Source organism: Falco biarmicus, chromosome 15 (assembly GCF_023638135.1).
Source record: "Falco biarmicus isolate bFalBia1 chromosome 15, bFalBia1.pri, whole genome shotgun sequence".
Lineage (NCBI taxonomy): Eukaryota > Metazoa > Chordata > Aves > Falconiformes > Falconidae > Falco > Falco biarmicus.
In genome coordinates, this window is record NC_079302.1 from 23,936,081 (window position 1) to 23,961,679 (window position 25,599).

A 25,599-nucleotide genomic window follows, 5' to 3' on the forward strand; every position below is an offset into this window, starting at 1 on the left:
AATTAACTGCTCTTATTACCCAAGTCTTCTGCTAAAACACATCACACATTTTACAGTTGCTTCAGATTTTACACTCCAGCTCATACTTCTGTTTTGCCTTGTATAACACGAAGAGCGATGGGGAGGTGTTGAAATCCCAGCCCTTGCAGCATTGTGACTCCATCAACTGCACTATCCCCAGGCCCTGAAGGTCCTTATAGACTGGTCCCTTGGTAGGGAGGAGACTTGAACCAAGTCTTAATGAGGACCCTTACAAAGAACAGTGCACACCGATTTTTCAGTTTTGTCCACATTCAAAGCCAGAGAAGGCTTTGCCAAACAGCTTTTGAAGGTCTCCCAATACTTCACAAAGAAAAACCAAGTGCCCATTCAATAAATATAGAATTAATGAGCTTCAAATCATCTAGAATGATTCCAGTTCTCAAGGTGAAGAAACTATGCACTCCAGCATATATAGCAGAATAAAGAAAAACACTGAACTGATCCACTAATATCGCACGTTTCCATCAAAGTCACAGATATGTGAATACTCAAATGCTACGAGAAGGAAAGTAAATGCTTGTTGTTCCCAGACAGCATCCATTCAGCAACTTAAAAAGGACTGAGGCAGGAAAAATGAAAGTCATTTCAGAGGCTAAGAGCTTCTGGGCGCCATAGTACAGGACCACAACAAGAAACGTAATGCCATAGGCCATCTTTGCTGTAATCTGCACAGCTAGAGATCCAAATCACGAAGCTACAGGAACACAAGAAGAGAGTGCCCTGTGCAGCTGTGCTGCTCTCCTCACATTAATGCAGACAGGTTGGTCTAACTTGCTCTGGGCAGACCTTCCCAGTCATCAGTTTTCAGTTATAAGACATGCATATGGGCACGTTTAGAAACAGCAAAGGCAGCAAGCAGGTAACAAATGATACATATTGTCAAACAAGGGCACTGTGCCAGCGTTCAGAAGCCAATTAGAAATGGAGGCCATGTTAAGCTATACTCACAGCATCACAGTTCCAATGGAGCCTTCACTGAAACCAACAAATGGATCCAGTGTCCCCCCACAATGTGCAATTTACCTGCCACACATTCTTCCGAAGCCCAGGCTGTATTTTGGATTTTGATTCCCAGCTGGAAACATAGTGCAGAACCTACTCCCACATCCCCAAGTGGCAGTCAGAGTCCGAGTAACCAGTAACACTTAGTGTGGGGTTACTGCCATTTGCAAAACAAGGTGAGGGTTGGGAGCACTTGGCTGTTGCCCAACCTCAGACCCTGGTCTCACTGCTAATGGCTATGTGAGGTTGTGACCCTGCACAGCTGGTCCCACAGCCACCTGTACTCTGGCCAGCCCGGCATACCCGTCATCTTTCTTGCCCTTCCGCTTTAGTTTTGGGGAAGCCCGGGGTGATGCCTTGGCTTTCCAGTCCTTCACAGGCAGCCTCTGCGTAGACGCTTTGGCACCAAATCCGCCTGACGTAGAAGCCAAGCTTGCGACTTCATCATCATGATCACTACGAAGGAACAGCAGGGGAGAGACATCACTTGCAATACTGGACAGTGTTAGCCTTCACTGAAGGGAGGGAGTTCACATTCTGCTCTTCATCCACACGTGGCCAGTCACACAGCTAAGGACACCTGCCACATTGATCTTTAACACAGAGACCTCCACAGAGCTCAGCACATGCTGCTCTGTTTTCATCCAGGTCTGCTCAGGCTGAGCTCAAGCACTGCGTAACAAGACTGGAAGGGTCTCTGCATTAGGGACAACTATGGCTCAGGCAGTGCAGTGGAATGATGCCTGCTCTTACTGCATACACACACTTGCACATAAGCCCTAGGACGTGATGCTGACCCAGCAGGGAACTCGAGCATAGCATCTCCCTACAGCTTTACAGACAGAAAGCACTTAATGCAGCAAGTATTATGGGAACAGAGTTCAGGCTGAGCCTAGGAAGTACGTGATCCTTGGTACCTTGGAGTCTTTCAGCTGCTGACCAGCCATCCAACATAGACTGCACGTTTCAGTCTGAATTTAAGTGTGGATTATGAACGAACCCACAGCTGTCAAACAGAGCTGAGCTTGCCAGGCACACAGAATGTGCCCACAAGAACTTTAGGATGGCTTGTGAGGGAGCAAAGGTGTCAAAAGCAAGCAGCTAACTCCTTAGATACCCTCACTACCTTATTTAAGGCACGGTATTTGGAAACTTATCCCTTAATAGGTTTTCACTGGCAAATAAACCAAGCTTGATCCACTCTTAGGAACAGCACAGTTAAACCCTTCCCTACAGAAAGTAAATCTGACAGTGCTCAGAGGCCAATCTCATGATCAGCTGAAGTCATCAGAACATTACGGAAGAAGCTGGACTGCATAAACACATGAAGTCAGGAGACAAAGCAAAGACATTCACCCCACACGTGAAGGCTTGCTGGGGGCAGAAGCACGAATGCAGCCTGAACTGAGTCCATGCAGGGCGAGAGAGGGGGCTGAGCACTCTGGTACCTTTGTTCTGCACTAGCATCCTGGCTGTCATGCTGCAGCAGGTGGTAGCTGTGTCGATGATAGGAAGAGCTCTTGTGCTTTTCTTCAACTTCATCCCTTGGGCTAGAGGAGGGGAAAAAAGCCCAGAAAATACCGTCATGAAAGTATCATTTGGCTTGGATGTTTGTTCACTCCACTTCTCATGAGGGATCCTGATAGAAGGTCTAAACCAAACAAACTCACAACTATCTGCATGGATCCAGAAAGCAGCAAGTGTTGCTTAGAAGTGCTAAACATTCAAAAGTTTTCCATGTGTTTTCCCAGGAGCCTTAAGAAGGGAGAAGCAGCTCAGCCATGCTTTATGCATAACCAAGAACAATCCCCAAGCAGACATTCATGCAAGACAGGTAAGCCACTACTCAAAATGGGCAGTACAGCATACTTCAGTGAATAGCATTCATCTCCAGTTTGTTTTTCCTCAAGTAATACTGATCACTGGGGCAAAAGTCATCAGTGCTTCTCAGTTCTTTCAAGTGTCTGAGGAAGCGTGCAAATTTGAAAGCAAATTGCATGTGCTTCCAAGCTGTAAACTAGGTGTATCTGAACTCAGCTTGCAGGAAGATCTTTAGACAGAAGTGAGTACTTGTTACTTTCACCTAGGCTGATGGCTTGATTGAGCTGGAATGTAAAAAAACCCCACAAAAAACAGCCCAAACCCCTCTCAGATCCAGAGATATCAAACCTGATTATTCTGCTATGAGAAGTCCTGAAGAATTCAAAGACAGAGCGGGATTGAGGGGAGTTGCGAACTCCTATAAAAGCATTTTCTCAACTTCAAATTATGAGCAAAAGCAAAAACACTGCTTAGAGACAGAGCCTCGGTGCCCTCCCCAGAGCCATCAGAATTGAGACCATTTCCTAAAGCAGCATCCTCAGGTGTGGAGGCACAAGGTGAGGCCTTTCTCTTGCAATTCTGATGTGAGAGAACAGCCCTGGGTCATCATTGTTGTCCCTCAAACTCTCTCAGCCTGCTAGTCCTGTTGAAAAGGAAGGTATCTGCAGGCTGTCATGGTGCATACAGTGCTGGCCCGGACAGACTCTGGAGACGCCAGATGTATCTCGCTGTTCCTGTCCCACTACAGGACAGGGACACCAATTCTGTGATGAATCCTAGCACTGCTCCAGTGTAATAGTTTGCTCCTGGTAAGCAGGCCTATGTGATGTTGCACTGTTCTGCATGCTTACTCCAAAGCGATATTGCCATTCATTTTCCGACTTTTAAAGCACTTTATTTAAAAAGCTAGCTGCACAGAGCCAATCCTAGAAGAGAGATATACAATTAAGCTATAATTAACCTGTCAATTATGTGCCAATTGACTCCTTTCATCAAAAACATGCAGGAACGCATCACCCTGGGGCAGATTTTAGCTTGTACTGCTTTTATTTCCAGAGTACAAAAAAAAAAATAAAAAAATCCCATCTCAACTGTCCATTCCCAGGTGAACAAGAAGGTCAATAAAGCAGACTTTTCACCTTCTTAACAGAGATCCTTTATGCTGCAAGGGATATGAGAGAGCAGAAATTGTTAGAGCTGGCCTAGGAAGTTCAGGACACAGCATACGCAGACCAAGCACGCAGGAAGGCTGAATCACCAGATCCTCCAAGGAAAGGAGGGATGGAGGACTGCTCTGGTTTAATCACACCTCAAGAGCTTTTCACCAAGCTATCAGTTTGGCAAGTGCAAAGAAATTGCCCTAAGCAAGACAAACCCAAGTGATTACCTACCTGTCTGCCATGCTGTTCCTAGTTTCTCTGGTTATGTCAGGAGCTGCTGGCCATGGCTGACTCACAACACTGTCAGAAGATGCATTTTCCTGAGTTAAAGCAGTCTCCAGTAACGATGGAGCATTCAGTCTGTCCACCTCCACTGGAGGCATGTCCAAAGAGTGGTGGCTGTGCTCTGAATTGTGCCGGTTCCTCGGAGACAGCAAATGCAAGGCTGAGGCAGCAGATGCCATACTGTCTGCATGGTGACTGGGCTCCAGCACCTCTGCAGGGAGCCCAGACGGAGCTGCTGCAAAGCTACGTTGCAAGGTCTCGGAAGCAATCTCTGGGATATCTTGGGACATAGCTGTGGAAGCAGAGGAAATGACGTCTGGCGAGCGCTCACGGGTGGGAGACGCCTGGGGGACCACCAAGGGCTCCACCTCCTGCAGTTCCAGTGCTAAAGAGGGGTTTCCTGGTGTGACCTGAATACAAAAATCAAATAAGAGCCTTCAGGGTAACGTGGAGACATCCCAAGAATCCCTGGTATCTTACACCAACCACCTCTGGAAACAGCCAGCCATATCCTTTCCTCCTGTGACCCCTGTGCTAACAACACACTTCAGCTGATGCTAGTTTGAACACACTTCCAAGAGAAAATGTAACACCAGTTCTACCTCCCTGCTCTGCTTCAGGATCCCTTCTCTTTGAGGGAAAAATGTTACGTTTAACACTGAGTACCTCCTGGACTGAAAAGTTTATTTCAATTTCAAGCTTTGGTCATAACCTGTTTTACATTACACCTGGAAAGAAAAATTGAGGAATGGGAAATGATTGTTTCAGACTCGTCAGACCAACAAGGAGGAAGAAACCTTTCGAGGTAGCACTGTCTCCTAACACAAAGGCTGACCATGTTCAACCAGTGACAACGACAGCACAAGCTAGAGCTGTCTAGTCTTCAGCAACTGTTTTACACACGGTCAAGTTCCATTAACATGGGTAAACCTGGCTGCAGATCAGTGCCAGCATCTGTGTTTTCCAAAGGGCAGGCGCTAGCCCTGTTAATATCATCTAAGTAAGGCTAATTTCAGCTTGTATAGGCCCACAGAGAGAGGTCCCTTGGCCCACAAGGAGGAGGAAGGGAACAGCATTTGGAGCCTTACTGGAACAGGCGCCTTTGGTGTTAGCTTGTCGGGGAGGCCTGGGATAATAACTGAATGGCTCCTAGGACTAGTTTGGAGGCTGCTGCTGCTGCTACTCAGCGTGAGGCTGGTGTCTAGCTGCATCTTGGGGCTCACGGTCAAGTCTTCTGATGGCCTGCAAGAAACAGATAGACAAAAAAATCAAGCAGGCCAACCCAGTGATACAGACCTGCAGCAAACACTTGAGGTGAGGAGACGGGATCAAAGGAGGAGCCCAACCCAAACTTCACTAGTGTTCTTCAAGCCCTTGCTTTTTCCACCACAGTCAGCTACTCCCTGTCAACTAACACCTGCATCTCCTAGTCCCCATCCAGCCCAAAGAGATACCAGGTGGAAACAAAAAAAAACAACCCACCCACCAAATCAAAAAACACAAAAAGAGAGGGGCATCGCAATCTCTTGGAATTCCAAGCGTCAGTGAGAGAAGGGACCGGTTATACTTTCAGTGCACACTGTACAGAGTTTAGGGAGAACGAGGACACTACAGGATAGGTCTCTGTCCTTTTCCCAGCCCCCCAAAGTGAAGTTTTCACTGGTTAGGCAGCCCAACCCACTAGTGACACTAGTAAGATTTTTCCTAACAGTCCCAATTATCTCCCTGTCCTTGGTGGCTGCAGTGTTCTCTTACCTGTAAACAATGACAGCCCTTTGGGAGAAGCATGTAAAGCAACAAAACTGAGATGCAGTAAGAGAAACCCTTTGAGGCACAAATGAAACACTATTGTTGGCCCCTTGAATGACAACAGGCACGCTCCAAAAGCTGCATTAGAGATGCAAACAGTTGCCTGTGTAGGGACTTTGGGACTCAGGCCAGTTTCTAACTCTGGTTACAGTCTCCTCTCCTACAAGATACACTACAGCTCCACGCCACCCTGAAGGGCTGTATCAGCTCAGTTGCAGATATATTCTTTAACATACATGCTATTTACCTGGGCATGGAGGCGTCTGCGACAGAAGTGCTACTCATGGCTGTGACTGCAGTCAGGGAACTAACACTGCTGCCTGGAGATACAGCGATCTGCAAGAAAACACACAGTTTTTTGTCGGGATGTGACAGAAGAGTCCAACAGCAGAACGTCACCTGAGAATGCTGGCTCCAAAAGAACTGCTGAAGAGTCTTCGGTGAAGAGGAATAGAAAAAAAAAAATATAGGTCAAGTTGTACTGCTAGGGTGTTTAGACGCTGGTCAAAGGCAAACCCCAATACATCCTCATCACGTGGACCATGACTACTTTTATTGAGGAATTGCTCTCCCAAAACAAAGTGGCACTCTGCAGGGCTCTGCACTAGGTCCCCACTTCGTTCTTTGACCTTGACTGCTCTGGTCAAGGTCTGTTGCCACTTGTGAGGCCAGAGTCTGTATAGGGTTTAGGTCCTGCACTGCTGGACTGATGCATGGAAGTAGAATGCTCCAATGCACAGGAAGAGGTATCATGCCTCTAGCTTAGCTGGCTAGCAGTGTAGAGCACATGGGATATGCTGGCCCCCACTACTGCTTCTGGCTACCAAAAAACACCTACAGAGAACACCAAGATAAACACACAAGTGCTCAGCTGGGAAAGCCAGTGTGGCCAGGCTTCTTACACTTGACAGTGCTTACAGCAGAGAGTGAACTCAGGGCGATGTCCACCCTACAGTGCTCCCAGGTCCTGGGTCCAGCAGGAAAAAGCCTGCCATGAAGCAGGTAGCAGTGAAGTGCCAGGTTTAAACTAAACAGCTTAAACTACAGAATAAGGTGCTCCTTGTAGCAAACAGTATGTGCAACCATCTTTCTGCTCCTTTGGGACATCTTTGCATTGGGAAGGCTACCCACCCTCAGGCACAAAAATAACTCCTGCATGTAGCAACTTTGCCAGCAACATTAAAACCGTTAGGAGGATTTTAATTTATTCTTTGTTCTCCAAGTTGTCACCAGGGTGGCTCACTCTCATTAGTCAAGTCAGCATAAACTCCATTTCTGCACATCTTCCTCTGCTGTCTATCCTCATCCAGGCTCCTCCAGTACATGCTCAAGCTGTGGTGACAACCATGCGTTGGAGGGGGAAGCCCTGCCCTATGATGTGTACGTGGAGTGCTGCTCACACTCTCCTCCTTGCCTCTAAGAACTGTATCAGCACAGCAAATAACTGCTGACAGTTAATTTCTCACAGGGAGGCAAAGAAAACAAACAACATAGCTTCTCACCACTGGAATACACACCCTGTCATTAAGTTGCAGATCACTTTTCTGAAAGGATGCACTTTAAATAATACTTTTTAATTTATGTCTACTCCCATTCTAAAAGCACATGGAGAAAACTACAGAGTTACAAATCCAGTACAGCGATTCAGTACAAAGGCACAGAAGCAGGCTACAAAGCAACAATATCTGAGTGGGTTTAAGACAAACTATTATGACACTGGGATGCAGAGTGGCCAAGAAACAGCAAGCTCCTGCACTTCTGCTTGTTGGCATAGCCAAGAAGGGGAGCAGAAACCTGCACTGAGTTAGACAGATGCACAGTGTCAGTGCCAGACAGTGTCTGGAAATGCCCAGCAGTGCTGGCCACACACATGATGGAGCATTAAGACGAATTATATGTTTTCTGACTGCTCTATCAGAGCTCCACTGAGGACTAAATGCTTATGAATCTTCACCAAGACATGCTGTTATCCTTTGCAGAGATCTCCAAATCTTAAGGAATGGTTCACATGCTTCCTGATACCAAAACCCCTGAGCTTTCTGTACAAGTTAAGGTCTGCTGTGTTAGATTCGGAAAAAACCCACCAAGCTTCTGGATTAACAATTTGCAGATCTCATGCAGAAGATGTTACAGTCCCTTCCACCTACCTGATCATTTCTGGCATGCATTCCCCACAAGATCCCATCAGACAGGATGTGCAGAGATGGCATATTGTCTTCCACTGTAGTTACTATCAAAACCCCAAACACCACAGGTAAACCAGTAAGAGCAGTCTCCAAGCGTAAACGCAGTTATTTAGCAAACCTGTATTTCTACACAACACAGCTACATCAGCAGTTTTGCAGCAACACACAGCACTTGCAACACAAGCTTAGGTCAGCCTAGCATTTCAGATTTGCCAGCGTGTCTTTACTAAGTTTGGTCACATGCACAGTGTTTCCTGTCTGCTCTGCATTCAGCTAGCATAGCCTATCAGCTACTATGGCCTAGAAAAAGTTCCCAAAAGTATCAAAATCCAAACCCACCCCTGGTACCACCAATATCAGTGCTGATCTCTGGTTACCTGTTGAAGAGATGTACTTGGTGTCATGAATGCATCTGGAGTCATCAGCTTAGGTTTGGCATCATTTGAGAGAGAAAGGAAGTCTGCTGGTACAGGCAGATCAGCAATGCGCCGCAGGTCTGGTTGAGAGCCATGCACCGATCCTTTTTCAGATCCCAGCCCTTCTGTGCTCAGATCAGCCATGTGGTCTGGAAAGGCTTTCAAAGGAGAAATACAAAAGATTTACAGCATCTTCCCCAAAAGCTGAAGATTTAATTCCACAAGGTATACAAACTTAGGCCATTGCCAGCCATACTTGATTCCAAAAAGACCAAGCAAAACCACTGCAACATCCTAGTCAAAGCTTAGGAGAAAGCAAATCCTGTGTTATGCTTACTCTTGTAGGCTAAAGAGTAGATTTTATCAGGCTTTGATAATAAGTGATCCAAGCTTCCTTTTTTCCCTAAACGCAAGGCCAGTTAACAGCCACATCCCAGAATGGTGAATAAACTGAAAAAGCACACTACATGCAGCCCAGTCCGCTCTGCTCCCAAAGCTCTGCTGTCACTCTCATCTCTTCCACCTGACAAGAGGCAAACATCAAGTTCCTGGCACAAGTGCCAAATCACCTAGGAAGGTGAACTCAAGCGTGCACAAAGCATTAGCACTGCTAGCCTAACATGTCCCCATGCTCCATACTTATACCAGGCTCTAGTCAGGTGGCCTGCCTCGTAGCCAGTCCATATTCAGAACTCTTTATGCAATGACACCACTCTATTACAAAGAGGCACCTACAGCTGCCCTCCTGCTACCCCCGCAACAACCTTTAAAGGCTCAGCAACACTGAAGATCAATTTAACACAAATGCTCACCAAACTCCTCATGAGAGCCATGGGAAGGCATGGAGGCACTCATGTCAGGGCTATGAAGAGGCTGGAATCTAATCTGCACATCCTGTAGGGCTCTGCAAAAAAACAGGCATCTCTGATTAGCTTATGAATCACCGAAAGAACTCTAAGACTCAGATTTCACAGAACCAATTCTCTTGGAATATGCTTTAGTGTTTACTGCCTGAAACAGAAGCGGAGAAGCTGATACTCATTCAGCTGCATCTCCCAGTTCTGGCACCCAGGGTATTAGAAAGATGCTTCCTCAGCACTTAAGCACGAGCACAACTCTTAAGTCACTGCTTACTCATGGCAACAAAAATACTACTAGCTTGCCACAGCACCATGCAAGGCTACTTCCTGGTATGGCAACACTGAACACACCACAGCTACAAGTTTCTATGGGTCCAAGTAATTTTTGTTACAAGCAAAAGGAACCTGTAAGTTAAGTTTCTACAGGTCAGTGCAGGATTAGGACAGCCATGGACAGCTGCCCATGGTAGCTACTACACGTACTTACTTGGTGTGCACACAGAAGAGTTTTATCAGCACGCCTGCTGCTGATTCAACAGCCCCAGCTCCCTGAGCACCTTCTGGAAGCGAGACAAAAGTAAAACATGAAGTTGGAAGGGAACTGCAAAGTACTAGAAAACCATCATAGCAAATGAACTAGCAGAGAACCAGCATGATACAGCTTTGTAACTTCTCCACTTCAGAGGCGAATTTGCCCTGATAAGGAAAAAACATATCCTACACTCCCTTTACTTTTCAGTGTGACAACAATCACATTTGCTGTAATCCAGCCAAATAAGCCTCAAGGAAGAGGGGCTTGAGAATAAAAGATACTTCACTAGGTAAAAAGGAAGAAGCTGAGGTCTGGAACTGCCTCGACTGGCTGTTGCAGTGACCAGTTGGATATATTTGGAGACACACTAGCTTATATCAAACAGAAGTTCGGAACAGGGCTCAAACATCCTTCCCGGTTGTAGACAACTATAGTTATGAAGAACTCTGCGATGACTTCCCATCAGCCAACACTGACAACATTCACTCAGTACCCTGTACCAGTCTCACCAAAGCTAAGCAGGCCAACAAGAAAAGATAAACGTCACTCCCCACAAAAAAATTAATTGGCATTCCTATGCAAATTGTCCTAACCACATGAGCACCAATCAGGGACCTGAAGTTTCAGTCGCAGTCTGCTCCTGACTTGCTACCCGTATCAGTGCCCTACCGCTTGTTACTTGGGAGAAGAGACCGGCCTTTCTTAGGAAAGCCAGAACCATCAAAGAAAGAAATCCTGACCTCACAGCAGCCCAATTCTCTTCATCACCTACCCACACTCAAGTTGTCATTTTCCTCTTCTGCTGGGAGCACTTCAGTGTGCCTTAACCGACAGCGGCTCACTGCCTGGATGCCAAAGCTGAGGACTGGGTGGGTGAGGAGGAACTCTGAGATGGAGCTGAAGTAAGCCTTGCCCTCCTCTTGGTTCTGCATCAGCTCCATCACATACAAAACCTGGAAGGATCAGAAACAGTAAGTCTTTCAGACTTTCAGACTTTCAGAGCAGACCATGTATATGTGTGTGTGGGCTACAAAGCCTAGCCCCTGAACTAGGTTTGGGACAACGGAAATAATACGAGGAACAAAGTCTGGGCCATTTGAATTTGAAACAGAACACCCAAGAGAACCACAATAAGCACACTCCCATCTGAGCCAATGTTGATCAGGAACTCAATCCTACTGTGCCAGACACAGGTGTCTCCAAATGAGAGCTTTACTTAAGGGTGAGAGACACTGCTCAAGGCTCCTCAGGATTAATCAGATGAATTGTTACATTTGTCATCTTATGGTGAAATAGCTGAGGCCAATCTCTACATTTTTAGCTATTAACATGCAAATCCTAGACCTAGGCAGCAGAACCAGCCACACAGAAGGCCGTTTCTCCTGTTACCATCACCCACACAGCCAGCAACAAAATGAACCACCTACTTTTCTCTGGACATCGCTCAGTATCAGATATTCAGCAGAGAGATCCAGGCAGACTTTCAGGCTGGGAAGAATACTCATGGAGCTGAAGATGTCAGGAGAAAAGCTAGATCCATAAATAAGAGGGACGGGAGGTGAAGAAAGCAAGGTAGATTAGCACAACTAGAACAACTGCTATGAATCTGCATTTAAAAAAATATGTATCTTCAAAAGTTTACAGCCATATTACAGTGCAACCACCCACTAGAACTAAAACATCATTGCAGAAATCAGTGCTGACTTCAGCTGAGAGACCAGCAGAGAGATCACACAATAGGATTAAGTTATGGATTCTGAACATTTATATGAAAGATGACATGTCCCACATTCATAGGAGGACAAAAGCCAATGCTACAGATTTAAAAACAAAAATCCACCAAAACAAAATAACTCTTCTACAGGTTTTTGACCTTCTGTAGTATGAGGCAGAAAAAGCAGCACTCGGCTGTATGCCATATTCTTCTTGCTTTAAGAGGACAATTCAGATATGGCCTTAAGCATTCATGTCATCAGACAGGCCATGACCCACCAGCAGAAACCTAAAATTAGGGAACATAAGCTGAGTGAAGAAATGGACTAAAGCAGAATTTGAATTTCTGGACCTATACGGCTCAGCAAATAATCCCTGTACAATTGCTTCAGCTCTGTCAACATAACAGCTCCTCATAATTTAAATCAGAAAAAGCAGTAATAGGAAAAGATCCTAGACTGCTCATTGAATATCTACTATTTTTACAGAAGAAAGCACTCAAGGTGTGCAGTTTTGGAATGCCTCTCCTCATGCTGCAGGTATGTCTATACTCTATGGAACAAAGCAAAACCAACAGGTCTCAGTAACACCAAGGAGACTGTATGAAGTATCAACCTCCCCGGCCTCGCTGAAGGTCGACCTTACAGTCTGCCACAGCCCTGACAGCTTTCAACACAGGTCAGGCTGGCACAGGAGGTGCCTCTACCTGGGGCTAGAGTAGACTCCTTCGGAGATCAAGGACCACCTTTGTAAATTAAGTATACCTGGAATTTGAGACCTTTGTTACAATCCACTGCTCGAAGTAAGCCCAACCCTTCACAGGAGCTGGCACACCAACACCTACCGGACAGTTTGCAGACAGGTCCAAGACACAGTGCACCACATCTTCAGTTCTCTGTTCTGATCTGCTCCTGTAATGAGAAATCTCCAGAAGGGAACCCTGCAAGCACAACAGACACAAGTTCTCTTAAAGATATGGTCCTTCCGATATGGACATTTCACAGAAAAGTTCCTCACAAGCTGCCCATAGCTGATTTTGCCCAACTGCATCCTAAAGTTTGCAGAAAACTTCTGCTTCCGAGGGAGATTAGAAACCACTACAGCTCTCAAGAACCTTAAGGCCACAACTGACTGAAGAAAGAATAAAAATAAAAAGCTATTCTTTTAACCAACTGCAGTTGAATTTGGAGGGTAGCAGGCTGGTTCAAACCGACCATACCACACATCTGAAAGGACTCATCAATTTATTCATGGACTTGACACTAAGATTAAGGTCACTTTAGGCTGTGCTCCAGAGCCTTATTTATTTCTCCATCCCTAGAAAATTGACTACAAAGGGAACAGGACTTGCTCCTGCCACAAAGCTAAACTTTTACAAGTACCATGCGGTTACAAGGAACCCTCCAAAGGTAGAGTTAGAAGACACTACCAAACTTTGATACTTCAAGTACTGGATTTGGAACTTACTCTGGGTCTTGTTTTTTATGGTTGTCACAAAACAGCAGGCAGGAAAGAGGCCTACCATCATGGGGTTTCCACTCATGAAGACACCTGGGAAAGAATCGGAGAAAACATCCAAGTGTGCAGGGAGTGGTAAATGAGGAAGACAAGAGGTGGGCACTGAACACATTATTCCTTGTCCAAAGGCAGCATTAAGTCAGCAGCCACCAAGTGTTACCAACTTGTAGCTGTTTACAGGCTTATATAAAATAAGGACATCATAGCCCATGCAGACATAAATTGTGATTAAAAAATAAATATAATCACATGTTGCCATTTGGTTTGGTGTTTTAACCAGGGTGCAATACATAAAAGAAGTCAGCATCGAGAGGAACAGCTCAGAGTAGCTTTCTGCATTTACAGAGACAGTGCAAAAGAGTCTGGCTACAGCCTGTGCAAAGCACAGAACTCTGGTTTCCAGACACAGCTCTTTGCTTTTTCCCTAAGCTCACCAAACCTTGTGCGAAAGTCATCGATACAGCTCTTCAGCAACAAAGTACTTTACAAACATTCACCCTGTATCTTTATAATGTCCTGAGAATTAACATCACAGAAGATTCTGTAACAACGAAATTCTCACAGATAAATTGCTGCTCTCAGTTCCAAGATCCTTCATTTTCTAATTCTCCAGTTACCTTGGCTCATCTTGCCCCTCAATATAGATCTGCCAGAATTTGACAAAACCATCATGACTTGCTGTGGCCAACACAGTTCCATCCGGAGAAAGTGCTCCCTCACTGAGGCACTACACAGAGGGGTAGGGGGAGAGGGAAGACACAGAAAAGTCATTATATAGCTTTTTTTATTTCACAGGAAGACAGACTACTCTCTTCAAACAGGAATTTGACTAACAGTCCAATAGTGCAGGAGATCAGAACGATTTCCGACAGACACATCACTAGACAGCTTAACCCTTCACAGAAGAACTGACAGGACTTTTTTTTTTTTTTTTTTTTTGGTAATAATAACAATCACCTTTTCCGGACAGCAAGTTTAAGTACAACAGATTGTGCTGCTACTGTTCCTACAGTTACTCATGTTATGAACGCAGTTCATTTTCTTTTAGGATCTTGTGGCTTTTCACAATCATTATTGTTTCATCTAAGCGATAAAAATAGTTTGTCATCATCCTGTTCAAGAAGCAAAACTGGACTCTTTCCAGTTGTTTCTTTTATATTCAAAATATTGCCTACTGGATACTCAGCTGCAGTCCTGGTCCACTGCATTCACATCTAGAACTACAGTCACTGGAGAAATCATAGAAAAACTAAAGTTGACACCGGGCTTAATTATCTCCTTCCTATCCAGCAGTAAACAACAGCATTGTTAAGTGTGCCATTTACCAGGAGATACAACAAGACAGTTGAAATACAGCCCAGGCTGTCAAACAGGCCCTTGGAAACACAGGTAAGATTTTCCAAGAGCCATTTTCAAAGCAAATGACTACACATTCACCTCAGCTCCTTAAACAGAGGTTACTTACCAACAGCATGTGCACAGAGCCAGTAGGTTGTGGGTGATAGTGTGGGTGAGTAAGAAACTGGGTTGGTTTTTTTACAGCCAACCATCCTAAGAACTAGAGCTCCTGAGACACCAGGACACAAAGAAAACCTCAGCGATGACCTGTGTGATGGCAGTGAAGAAAAAAAGAAGAAAAAAAAAAAAGCTTTACTACCGTGCTGTGGCCTTTCACTACGATGAAGCCTTCTTTGATGCTAGGCACCTCCACCGGCCAGGAGCTGTTGTTCGTTCGGATAAGGTCCAAATCCCACACCTCTGCCTGGAAAACAAACATGCAGGCACACAGGTTTATTTCCACAACTACTGGTCTGATCCAGTGGAGATTTTTTTAGATCCACTATCTCATATCCTGACATACCAGCCCAACGGCAAGTACGTGACATAAACCTTCCCATTTTCACCCAATTTGGCCATTAGATTCCTGGCATCCAGCCATACATAAATGCAGGGAATTGCTCTTGGCAATTGTGGCTGCTGCTCCAAGCCCCCTCCCTCCCCTACATACTGGCTCAGCCTCAACAGAAGAGCAATGCCTCTGGCCCTCCACATTGTTTCTAGTGGTCCTGGCTATTTGATGGCGAGCAGAAATGATCACTTTCCATCTTCCTGAGGCCCAAAGAAAGATCAGTATGACCTCTCCTCAGAGGAGAAGAATCCCACATCTCATATTAGGGAGGATCCTCAACATGGACTAGACAGGAGCCTTTACAACCCTAACCATATGAGCTCTTTCCTTCATTAGATTCTCTCCTGCTAATGGTAATAAGGGACAATGTTTCAAGAATAGGGTTTCCTTACCCTGTCCTCATGCAACAATGCCAACGTCTGACTTCCCTCTTCACCACTCTCCTCATTATCATCCGGAATGAAAGGGCACCAGATGATTCGTCGAGAGGTGTTCAAGGGTGTATTCTCAGGTCGCTTGATGTTAACCAAGATCTCCTCTCTGATCACCATGGTTAAGAAATGTAACATTCTGGCTGTGTTATTAATGCTCAGCAATAACCTATTCAGGCTTGGCCCTCTTAAATACTGTAAAACCTCAAGATTTTTTGGCTCACTGATTCAAATGAAACTAGGTAAAAGGATTCTGCTAAGAAAGCAGACAAGCTACCGTTTCTCTGCTGGCAGAAGAGGTTAAGCTTCCAAAGGTTAAGTCTCATAATTTTCTCTTGCAGGCTGCAGACAGGGTAAGCACAACAGGGGCACACAGCCACATCTGAATGTGCAATCCATGCAACTGCTGGTGGATAGATTAACTGATTTCAGCTAGTGTCACAACACTACCACAGAAAGACAGGAAAGCTAACACACTGCCCCAGGCTGAGTGCTCTAGTCCACCCCTACAGATCAGACCTTAAACAACTACTACTGCCTTTGCTCCAGTTGCTTTTGAAGTGATGGTATACAATTAAAATTCAGAAGCCACAACCTACAATGACATATCCCACAGACTGACATGCTTCCCAAAAGTACTAAGCAGTCACTCCTAGCAATTAAAAGGCAAAGATTTAGGGCAATGAATGAAACACTGAAATTTCAGAACCACCAGAAGAAGGTTTGGAAGGAAGATAGTGAGTGGGAAGGAACTATTACGTCCTCTTCCCCAGAAAAGTAACTAAGAAAAGAGCTAGACAAATGTGAGTAAAAAACCATCGCACAGTTGAGGTAACACCACCCATCTGCAAGGCCAGCTAACACAGACTGACACTTCTGTTTTTGCTTGGACCAGAAAGGAACACCAACACGTCAGCCCTAGAATTTCAAGTTACATGCCATTTCAAGTAATAACTGGGCTGAATACAGGCACAGGGTGACTGATACTCTGGAAGGGGCAGAACTATTGACCTTCCCCCTGCAAGCTGCTATTCTGGAAAGGCTACAAATAAGTTGCAGTTTGGAGGTTGTATTCACATTAACTACCACACAAAGACGCATATGAGCATATCTTCTGACAAGATACTGGATCTTTTCTTTATCCATGGCCAGGCGCCAGACAAAAAGGTTGCCAGCCTCATCCAGGCATGCCAGCTGGTTGGAGTTGAGATGAGCAAAAGCCAGGTCTGCCACACCACCTGTGAATCCTTTCAGCAAGGTCCGCTCAGCAGTGCTGATGCTCAACACCCGCACCATAGCGGAGCCATTACTGGCAGCTGCAGAAAAGACAGAGGGAGAAGTCACCGTTGATCTGTGTGGTTCCCCGCAGGACTGCCTTTGCTCCCAACCGTCAGCATTTCTAGCGCCCATCCTGCCGTCAGCTGCCACAGGCAGCACTCTGAAAACCCATATCAACAGGTACCACGTTAACAAGCACTTTCAACACAGGCACAAATATTCACTGCACTTCTCAGATTTGGCGCAAAGACTGGAACGGCAGCATCAAGGAGGACTTTGCCTGCCCCTATAAGGGGCAGTGTATTTAAGGGAAGCTTAATTCCCCTTATCTTCTGTTTCTCAAGCACCACAAATTCTAAGTTGTTCTACTTGAAAAGAACGCAACAGAAATTGACTTCCCATAATACCCAGGGTTAGCCTCATGAAAGATGCCTTCACTAATGTAAGGCCTAAATCTTTAGCCCAAGCTCATGATAAAGCTTCCAAACCTCCAAGGCTGACCTTCAGTGACAGTGAATTAGTTTTAACTGCATTTTCATTTGCAGTAACCGGAGAAAAAGAGTCACTGAGAGGCAGCTAGCTCAAATACATGTTCTGTAAGGGGAATGTAAAAATCATAAACATTCACCTGGCAAAAAGCACTGCTTTTGGCTTGCATTACTGAAAAGAACATGCTTTAGAGCACACACACCCCAAGCAAAGCTTCCCCATTTCAGACAAACGTCACTGTGGCACAGGCAATCTTCTGGAGACCATATTGCTTCCACTTCTTGATGCCCACGCCAGCCCTAGCAGACCACTCAGCTTTCCAGAGTGTTACTGCACCCAAGCTTTAATACTTTTTAAAAGGGTGAGACACCCTAAAGCTGCTCTAAAATAATCTCAGCTAGGAAAAAAAACACAGTAGCAGAGTTGTAGATTTCATAAAAGGCCAGACAAACTGAAAGGGGGCTAGAACTGAGAAGAAAGGAAAGAGCTGACTGAGCTCTAAACACTATGTGCTTATATCAGAACAGAGACATTGCAGATGACTAAGTGTTCATTTGTTTCATATATGTTATGAAACAGTATTTCCCTGCATTGTTCTGCTCTTCTCTCCCTTTCTATTGCAAAATACACTGCATATGCATTGCTCTTTGGCTCCTCTATATTTAGCCTTAAACTCAACTCTAAATTTATGCAAGCAAATCCATCGCAAACATTTATCTGCTCAAATTACCACAGGCAGGGCTGTTTCTGTGCTTAGCTACAGAGAAGCTTGTTTGCAGCAGAAATATTTAATTAGAGGACTAATCGGAACATCAGCTTACTGTCCAGCAAAACCAATATAGTCAACAGCACTCCGAGTATTGCAAGATGTGCTTCAATTACTGACATTTACCTTCTTCTGATGCAAACTTTGCCTCTTTTAGAGATACACAGAGCAAAATAATACAAATCACATCCAAGACAGAGAAGGTATCTCACCTCTAATGGCATAAGCCAGGTAAGAGTTTGAAACAGCTATCAGATTGCCATAATAATATTTCTGCTCCCAGTCATATCTAGCAACAGGCTGTATTTTCACCTGCTCAGGAGAAAGAAAACAAAACATGAGAAATGTCTGGAATTAACTTTTTCCTGCAATAAACCTGCCAAATATACAATTTCCTCCAGGGAAGATCTGTAATGTTTAATAGGGAACTGTTAGAAGCACCAGTTGGTAAGGAGAATTGCACTTGAATGCCAGGTAGCAGAGCCCTGAACATTCAAACTTCTGGAGGCTGATGAATGTCTCCTTTCATGGAGCGCATGCCTTCTTGCAATGGATTTGTCATGCTGCAGAACACCACGCTACCCTGCAACTACAGCAAAGCAGCCCTTATCTCTTCATTAGCATTAGTGTCAGGATTCCCATTCTTAGAAACTTTTTTTGAAATACAGAAACATATTTGCTGCATAGGCACTTGCATAGTTTTAATACTGCTTTCCAAGAAACTGAGAGTCTGGTCTTATTTGGTATCTCTGAGCAAAGAATTAAGAAATACTATGGAAATTACAGCAGTGATCCTCCCTGTCATTTTTATCTTCAGAATTTTCTACAAAAAACAGTGTACAGTACATTAACATGGTACAGTATTTATTTACTATCTCTGTGGTCCCTTAATTCACTGCACATTAAGGAAAAAAATGATATAGTATGGAAAAGGGCCAAGAAGATGAAGACCAGAGCGTTCTCTCCTAATGCCTAGCATTTCTTCTGAGCATGTCTTAGTATTCTGCTACAGCACTAGTTCTGGTATCAGCATATTGGTTCTTCTGCATGTTGGATCTGCTGGGTGGAGCCCTCAGCAGGACTGAAGCTAGCAAACCATGAAGAATTTTTGTTTCGGTTCTCCCAAACGCCCCCCACTGTGAAGACCTTCCAGTGAAGAAACAACAGCAGGAAAAGCTTGCTTGTGAAGGAATGACACCTTCCCGTGAATCTACAGCTTAGGTCATGGACTTATTCCTGAAAATTAGAGGATAACTTGGCCAGATTCTGAAATAAGAGTAACAACCACTGACAAGACACCACTCCAAATTTTTGCCCCTCTTTAAGCTCTTTGACAAACTTCTACTTAATTTAAAGCTCCTATAACACAGGAAAAGGGACAGTAATTGCTGTTTAAAAATATTCAAGCATGAGCTCACATGACCCAAAAAAATCCCCAAAACCACAGAACTACGCTTTCCTCTTGCTCCTTACCTTGTTACTCCCTCTGGCCTTACTGGTGATGCTGGAATCACTGCTGGCCACTATCTCCACATCTTTTGCTGATATCACTATGCAAGTGGAGCTGTCATCACCTGAAAGGCAGCTTTTAAGAAAAACAAAAGGGGGAGGTAAAAAAAATTCACCATCAGACAGGAGTCACAGGAAGAGAAAAGAGGTCAGATATTTGCTATTCGTAATTTTAACACCAATGCAGGAGTATCTGTGCATCCAGGAAGTCTGAGCTGAACAACTGAAAAGAGAATCTACTTTCAGTCAAGACCCTCCTTTCTCCATGTGTCACAGGTTTGTCAGTGCCAAGCACCCAGTTTCTTCAGCTTAAAATCCTCCAGTCCATATGACTTGAGCACAGACCTACATTTGGTTAAAGTAGCCTTGACTACGACCCAACACTGGAAGGTGCAAAGAGACCAAAGTCAGTCAGTTGAACCTCATCAACCACAGTGCATGCTGCTCATGGTTCTCACAGCAGCCTCTCACAAAACTATGACCAGAGAACCCAAACAAAAGCTATTTACACGAGCTCTAATGTTAAGAGTCAGCACATGAAGCCAAGCATTATACTAATTAGACTGATGTGGATTTGTGTTATTACTCCCATGACAAATCCAAAGTATTCTATATGCATATGTTCTCTTGCATATAAGCAGTAAAAGCACAAGTATTGGCCAAAATGCATTGACGTGTATGCACAACTCAGCAAAGAGTTAGACAGAAATCCAGCTCAGGATCATTTGTCCTGCTTTATGTCATGCGGACAGCAATACTTCGACAAGCACAAGGTCTACCATACTGCGAACTGGTAAAAGTTACCCTCAGGTACCTTGGGTCCCTGAAGGAGTCCAGCTGGAGGTCTACTGAGAATGCCGTTTCACCCAGAGCCCTGCTAATTTACCTCCAACCTTATTTACAATGTCTGCCATGCGACTAGTTCTGCTCCCCTTCTCTCCAAACAGCTCTGCCAATATTCTGCACTTCCTAAGCAGAAGGATGGCAGGCTCCACACACCAGCCTCACAAAAACTACAAAAGCTCTGACCAGCAGCACTGACTCACAGCTGTCACCTGAACTCGATGTAAAACTCTTCAGATTCCCAGCGTGCTTGTCCAGGCTAACCAGAACTCATTTTCGATCATTTTCCTATTCACACTCAGCCTTTCTTCGACAAAACTTACATGACTTGTTTCTCCTGCAGGGCTCCCAGAGAAATGCTGCGATGCGCCGGCTTAGCCAAAGAAGGTCCATCTCCAGCTGCAATGGGATCAGGCACCAGCAGTCCATTCAGGTCTCCGTTATAGGAATTTGACGGTCTCCGGTTCTCATTCACCGAACCTAGGGAAAAGCATGGCCAACTGTGCACAACATCTATTTAAAAGAAATAGCACTGAGTGAAATACACTCCCTCCAGGCTGTTCTGTCAGGTTCTACTGGTCTGCCAGGCAGAATACACTGAATTAGTTGGGAAAAGTATTCTCCAAAAACGATGCGTGAGAGACCTCCCATGTAAGAAACACAAACAAGTGAAGTCACAGCTCTGTTCTTGCACAAGCAATCCCAGCAGACCAGAAAAACACCCAAGAACAGGTACAAGGAACTGACCAGCTTCGAGGAGGATCAAATAGTCTTGGATCTGAAAGACTAAGCTGGTAATTCAGATTTCCTGAATCAAGTACCAGATCAAAAGGTTCCTGAAAGGTCATTTCTAACCCTCACATCTGCAGAGAGATCTCCGAAGTCCAGCAACACAGCGGCTCGTTGCAACACTTGGGGTTGGCTGGAAATGCTAAATTTGTTACTCCAAAACTGGCTTCTGAGTGCGAGACCTGACCTCAAAGTCCACTGGCTATGGAACTATGCAGCTGTCCCTAGGCGATTCCTGCATTTTTCCCTTGGTTGATTAGTGACATAGAAGTTTACAGCACTCAAGTTCTACATAAAGCAACTATTCGTTCAGAGTTTCAGCTGTGCTTTGAGGATGCACGTGCCCTGACTTCATATATTTGGCCTAGCACAAGTTGCCTGGTGGCCTCCATACATTCTGAAGGCTTTTAGAAGGACCAGATGCAAGAGGTGGTGAAGGAGACTCCTCTGTTTCACTAGCAAGGTACATAGAGCACAAGCCCACTCCATCTGCACTTACACATCAGCACAGTGAAGTCAAAGCCTCGTGTCTCAACAAAATCCTCGCTTGAAATTTTCACTGGTTTTGAAAACTGAAATTTCATATACTGTTGCCAGGTAACAACTGCTGTGGAGCTGTTGCCATTGCAAAATGGCTGCTCCCAGGACCAGAAGCTCCACTACTACTCTCACATGTAACAAACCCAAATGTAACTGGGGGCAAGAGGTATGTCCTTTGAACGCAAGGCAAGCTTTCAGTTACCAAACAGGCTTTAGTGTACCAGGATGAGTGCTGCCGCCTACAGAAATAACTGCAACTATATTTAAAACTTGCCTGTTTATGAACAGCCATTAAATCAGCGACTATGCTATGGCCACAAAAAGCCTGTGCAGCAACAGGGTATCCTGACGCAGAGACCATCTGGGCACTCACCTCAGTTTACCTGCACTGCATGAAGAAAGCAGCACTCACACAGCATGAAGAAACTTCAAGGCCAGCAAACGCGATCCTGTGTAACCACCTAACATTTGTGCTGTGCTTGCTACTGCAGCATTAAGATGCACCCCTTACTCCTATAGCATATGGTGGGTGCTTGTCCAGTTGCAGCTCCTTCCATCAACTGCAATTTATCCTTTGCAACCAAGAGCAGGAAAATATCCACTACAGAAAAAGCATCCAGGCTGCCAGAGAAAGGTGATACACTCTTTTCCCTATTTGCAGCAACAGGAATGCTTCACATCTCTCTCTTTTATGGACAACAGGACAGTGACGTTTGCGCCATGGGAAAGGGAAGGAGGAAAACACACCCCAGAGGCTGATGGGCACAAGAACAGTACACCGAAGCTCAGGAATGGGCTTAGCCCATCACTCTGTCTTAGGGAGAGCCAGACAAGCACAGACAAGCTGCCTGTGCACAATCCTGAAGGTATAAAAGAAGGGAAATAGCTCAGTGTTTAGTAGGTACACGAACAAAACCAAAATGTTAACCTAGACTGGTAGATCTAGGCCTCAAAGGGAAAGAAATGAGGTCGTATTAATTATCTTTTCAAAGAGAAGGAAAGCAGGAGCAGTCAGAGCTGAGATACTGAACTCTTCCTGCTCCTGCTGTCACCTGCACCAGAGGATGCTACTCTGTACTGAACAGTGAGCCCATGTTAAAACCTGGGTCCTGCCCACAACCCCAGCAGGGACTCCATAGCATGCTGGCACTGATGGTCTGTCTACGTGCCCCAGAGTTTGATCATGCAGCTCCACCTTGCCGAGGACATGGCATTAAAAAAAAAAAAATGGCAAGGGCTAACAGAGCAATGGATGTTTGCTGAAACTGGGAGAAAACAGTGTTCAGAGAGACTAGGGCAGTGGATCGCATTTCCACTATCACCAAACCCAGCACAACTAAAAAAGTATTGTGACAGTTGCAAACTCCTCAGAGCAGGGAGTGTTTCTTGTCCCCTGCCTGGACAGCACCCAGACTAATGTAATGCTGCTCATAGCTATGGGCACCTAGTACTGCAAAATCTTCTTTGTGGCAATAGCGTTGGAAAGAAGCCATGCTGGTCTCTTCTGGGTATTAAAATCTGCAAGTAAAAGCCAGGGTATAATAGAAACTAGAACTAAAGAGGACCTTGACCACAGCAACTTTGTGCCAGACAAGACTAGACCTACACATACATTTCATGAGGCTGCTTATATTCTCTTTCAAAAGCCTTGAAGGATCCCAGTTTCCCCTTCCTCTGACATCCTAACAGGATTTTCAGAGGCTTTCAGTTAACGTATGCGTACTCTTGCTGTTCACTTTATCATGCCCAGTTCCTTCAAGTCTATTTGCTCTTACCCAAGCAGTGATTTCTGTGAACAACCACCACAGGTTCCTTACTGCTTGACTTACTGTCCATTTACTCCTTTTCTTCTCAACAAGCACCTTCTTGTGCACTAGAGCTGACGGAGCAGGTATAAAGGGAGTGAGTAAGAGAAGAAAAACAACAATAAATAACTAATAATAAATAACTAACTCCTTTGCTTCAACCAGCAAGAGAAGCTGCTTCAGGGGAAAGCTGCTCTCACCTTGAGAGAACAGAAACAACTCCAACCATTACCATAAAGCATTGTTTCATTTCAGAAATTGCTTGTGAAACAAGCATTCCCCATCCCTGCGCCTTTCAGTCTTTCAAGTACAGAGTGCTGCACTGTGACGGAAAAATGTATTTTCTTATAAGAATTGTAATCTTGAAACACACAAGCGCTCTAGAAACAAAAGAGACTACTTCCAGTAACGGTAAGTTTCTCTATGGGCAGTAAAATTAACGAAGGCGACTTCCTGTAGGTTTGCCCCATCTGCTCCCATGCCCCTGCACCTCTGCCACATCAACCCTTCGTCCAGCCTTTAGGCCAAGCAAAAGGCAGCACACACGACAGTTGCTTTGGAGGTAGCACATTCGTACCAACTCTCAGGATGCTTAAAAGCTGTTATTCCTGCCCTTCCCTCAATAGGAGCGCAACATGGGCATCAATTCTGTCTTCTACAAAGAAGCTAAGGTTTTTTTGCAAAACATCCACGGTCTCAGCCTCCTTTGGACCATTAGCTCATCAGGTTTGCAGGAAATGCCACGGTAGGGTCAAAAAGCTCTGAGGGGGGCGAGAGCGAGGGGCTCCGGGGGAGCAGGAACAGGCTGGCTCCCAAGGCTCGGCTCCCCACTGCGGGCAGGAGGGGGCCCGCAGAGCTCCGAGGAGCTCGGGGTCAAAGGAGCAGACTCGCAGGCGCTTTAGAAAGCGGTTTGCAATCTCGTTTCGCCTTCAAGGGGGAGAGCGAAAAGTTTGCGGGAAGGGTGAGGATGGCAGCGATCCCGGAGGGCCCGACAGCCCCCCGCGCCAAGCCCAGCGAAGCCCCCGGGTTACTCACCGCGCCGCAGCAGCGGCGGGAGCCGCGGCCGGGGGGGGGGGGGGGGGGGGAGGGGCGGCTGGGGGGCAGCGCCGCCGGGCTCCCAGGGGCAGGGCCCGCAGGCCCACAGCCGCGCCAGCCCGCGGTCCCGCTCCGCCCCGCCACCGCGGCCCTCCCCGCGGGCCGGGGGCTCAGCCCGGGCCACCGGCACCGCTCCCCACCGGCACCGGGCGCTGCGGGAAGGGCGGCAGGGCCGAGCGGGACCCCCCACCCTGGGCGGGACGCTGCCGGCGGAGGCCGATGTCGACGGCGCCCCGAGGGGAAGCGGGCCGGGCCCGGAGCGCGGCCACCTGGCACGCGGCCACCTGGCACACGGCAAGGCCCCGGCGCGGCGACCGAGGGGAGTCCCGGGGCAGGGCGGCGCGGTCGCCGGCCCAGTGCAGTGACCCCACCCCGGCCAGGCCCGCCGCACCCGGCCCCTCACCTCCCGGCCGGTCCAGCTTGAGGATGTCCCGCAGGTGCTGGGTGGCGTCCTCGATGTCGATGCTGGAGGAGGCCATGGGGCCCAGTTCGCTTCCCGCCGCCGCCCGGCCCGCCGCCACCGCACTGCCCCAGCCCGGCCCGCCACCCACGCTTCCGCCTCCGGTCCAGGCCGCGCCGCGCCGGCCGGAAAGCTCCTCCGGGACGCAGCGTTCCGGGCGCAGCGGGGGCGGAGCCGGGCCGGCCCCGGGGCGGGCAGCAGGGCCGGGACCGGCGGCGGTGGGAGGCGGCGAGCTCTTCCCCACCGCCCCTTCCTCCTCCTCGCGGGGTCCCGCCAGGGCCGGCAGCGTCAGGGCGCGCGCGAGCCCTTGCTCCTTCCCCCGGGCCGTTCCGGAGGGTTAC

General features: G+C 46.5%; 1 protein-coding gene across 1 annotated transcript in view; it reads right to left on the bottom strand.

Moving 5' to 3' along the window:
* The window catches only part of EDC4 (enhancer of mRNA decapping 4), a 36,132-nt gene extending 10,776 nt beyond the window's left edge, over positions 1 to 25,356 (bottom strand). The window contains exons 1-20 of the mRNA XM_056360800.1: positions 25,202 to 25,356; positions 20,893 to 21,049; positions 19,691 to 19,802; positions 18,430 to 18,529; positions 16,811 to 17,000; positions 15,646 to 15,793; positions 15,002 to 15,106; positions 13,962 to 14,071; positions 13,294 to 13,377; positions 12,671 to 12,766; positions 11,541 to 11,643; positions 10,886 to 11,066; positions 10,069 to 10,141; positions 9,534 to 9,625; positions 8,683 to 8,879; positions 6,367 to 6,455; positions 5,399 to 5,552; positions 4,257 to 4,720; positions 2,493 to 2,594; positions 1,348 to 1,500 (exon numbers count right to left, since the gene is read on the bottom strand). Coding sequence (XP_056216775.1) covers positions 1,348 to 1,500; positions 2,493 to 2,594; positions 4,257 to 4,720; positions 5,399 to 5,552; positions 6,367 to 6,455; positions 8,683 to 8,879; positions 9,534 to 9,625; positions 10,069 to 10,141; positions 10,886 to 11,066; positions 11,541 to 11,643; positions 12,671 to 12,766; positions 13,294 to 13,377; positions 13,962 to 14,071; positions 15,002 to 15,106; positions 15,646 to 15,793; positions 16,811 to 17,000; positions 18,430 to 18,529; positions 19,691 to 19,802; positions 20,893 to 21,049; positions 25,202 to 25,277 — 2,786 coding nt within the window. The 5' untranslated portion in view covers positions 25,278 to 25,356. The remainder of the gene's footprint in view (positions 1 to 1,347; positions 1,501 to 2,492; positions 2,595 to 4,256; positions 4,721 to 5,398; positions 5,553 to 6,366; positions 6,456 to 8,682; positions 8,880 to 9,533; positions 9,626 to 10,068; positions 10,142 to 10,885; positions 11,067 to 11,540; positions 11,644 to 12,670; positions 12,767 to 13,293; positions 13,378 to 13,961; positions 14,072 to 15,001; positions 15,107 to 15,645; positions 15,794 to 16,810; positions 17,001 to 18,429; positions 18,530 to 19,690; positions 19,803 to 20,892; positions 21,050 to 25,201) is intronic.
* Between the last annotated feature and the right edge of the window lie 243 nt (positions 25,357 to 25,599).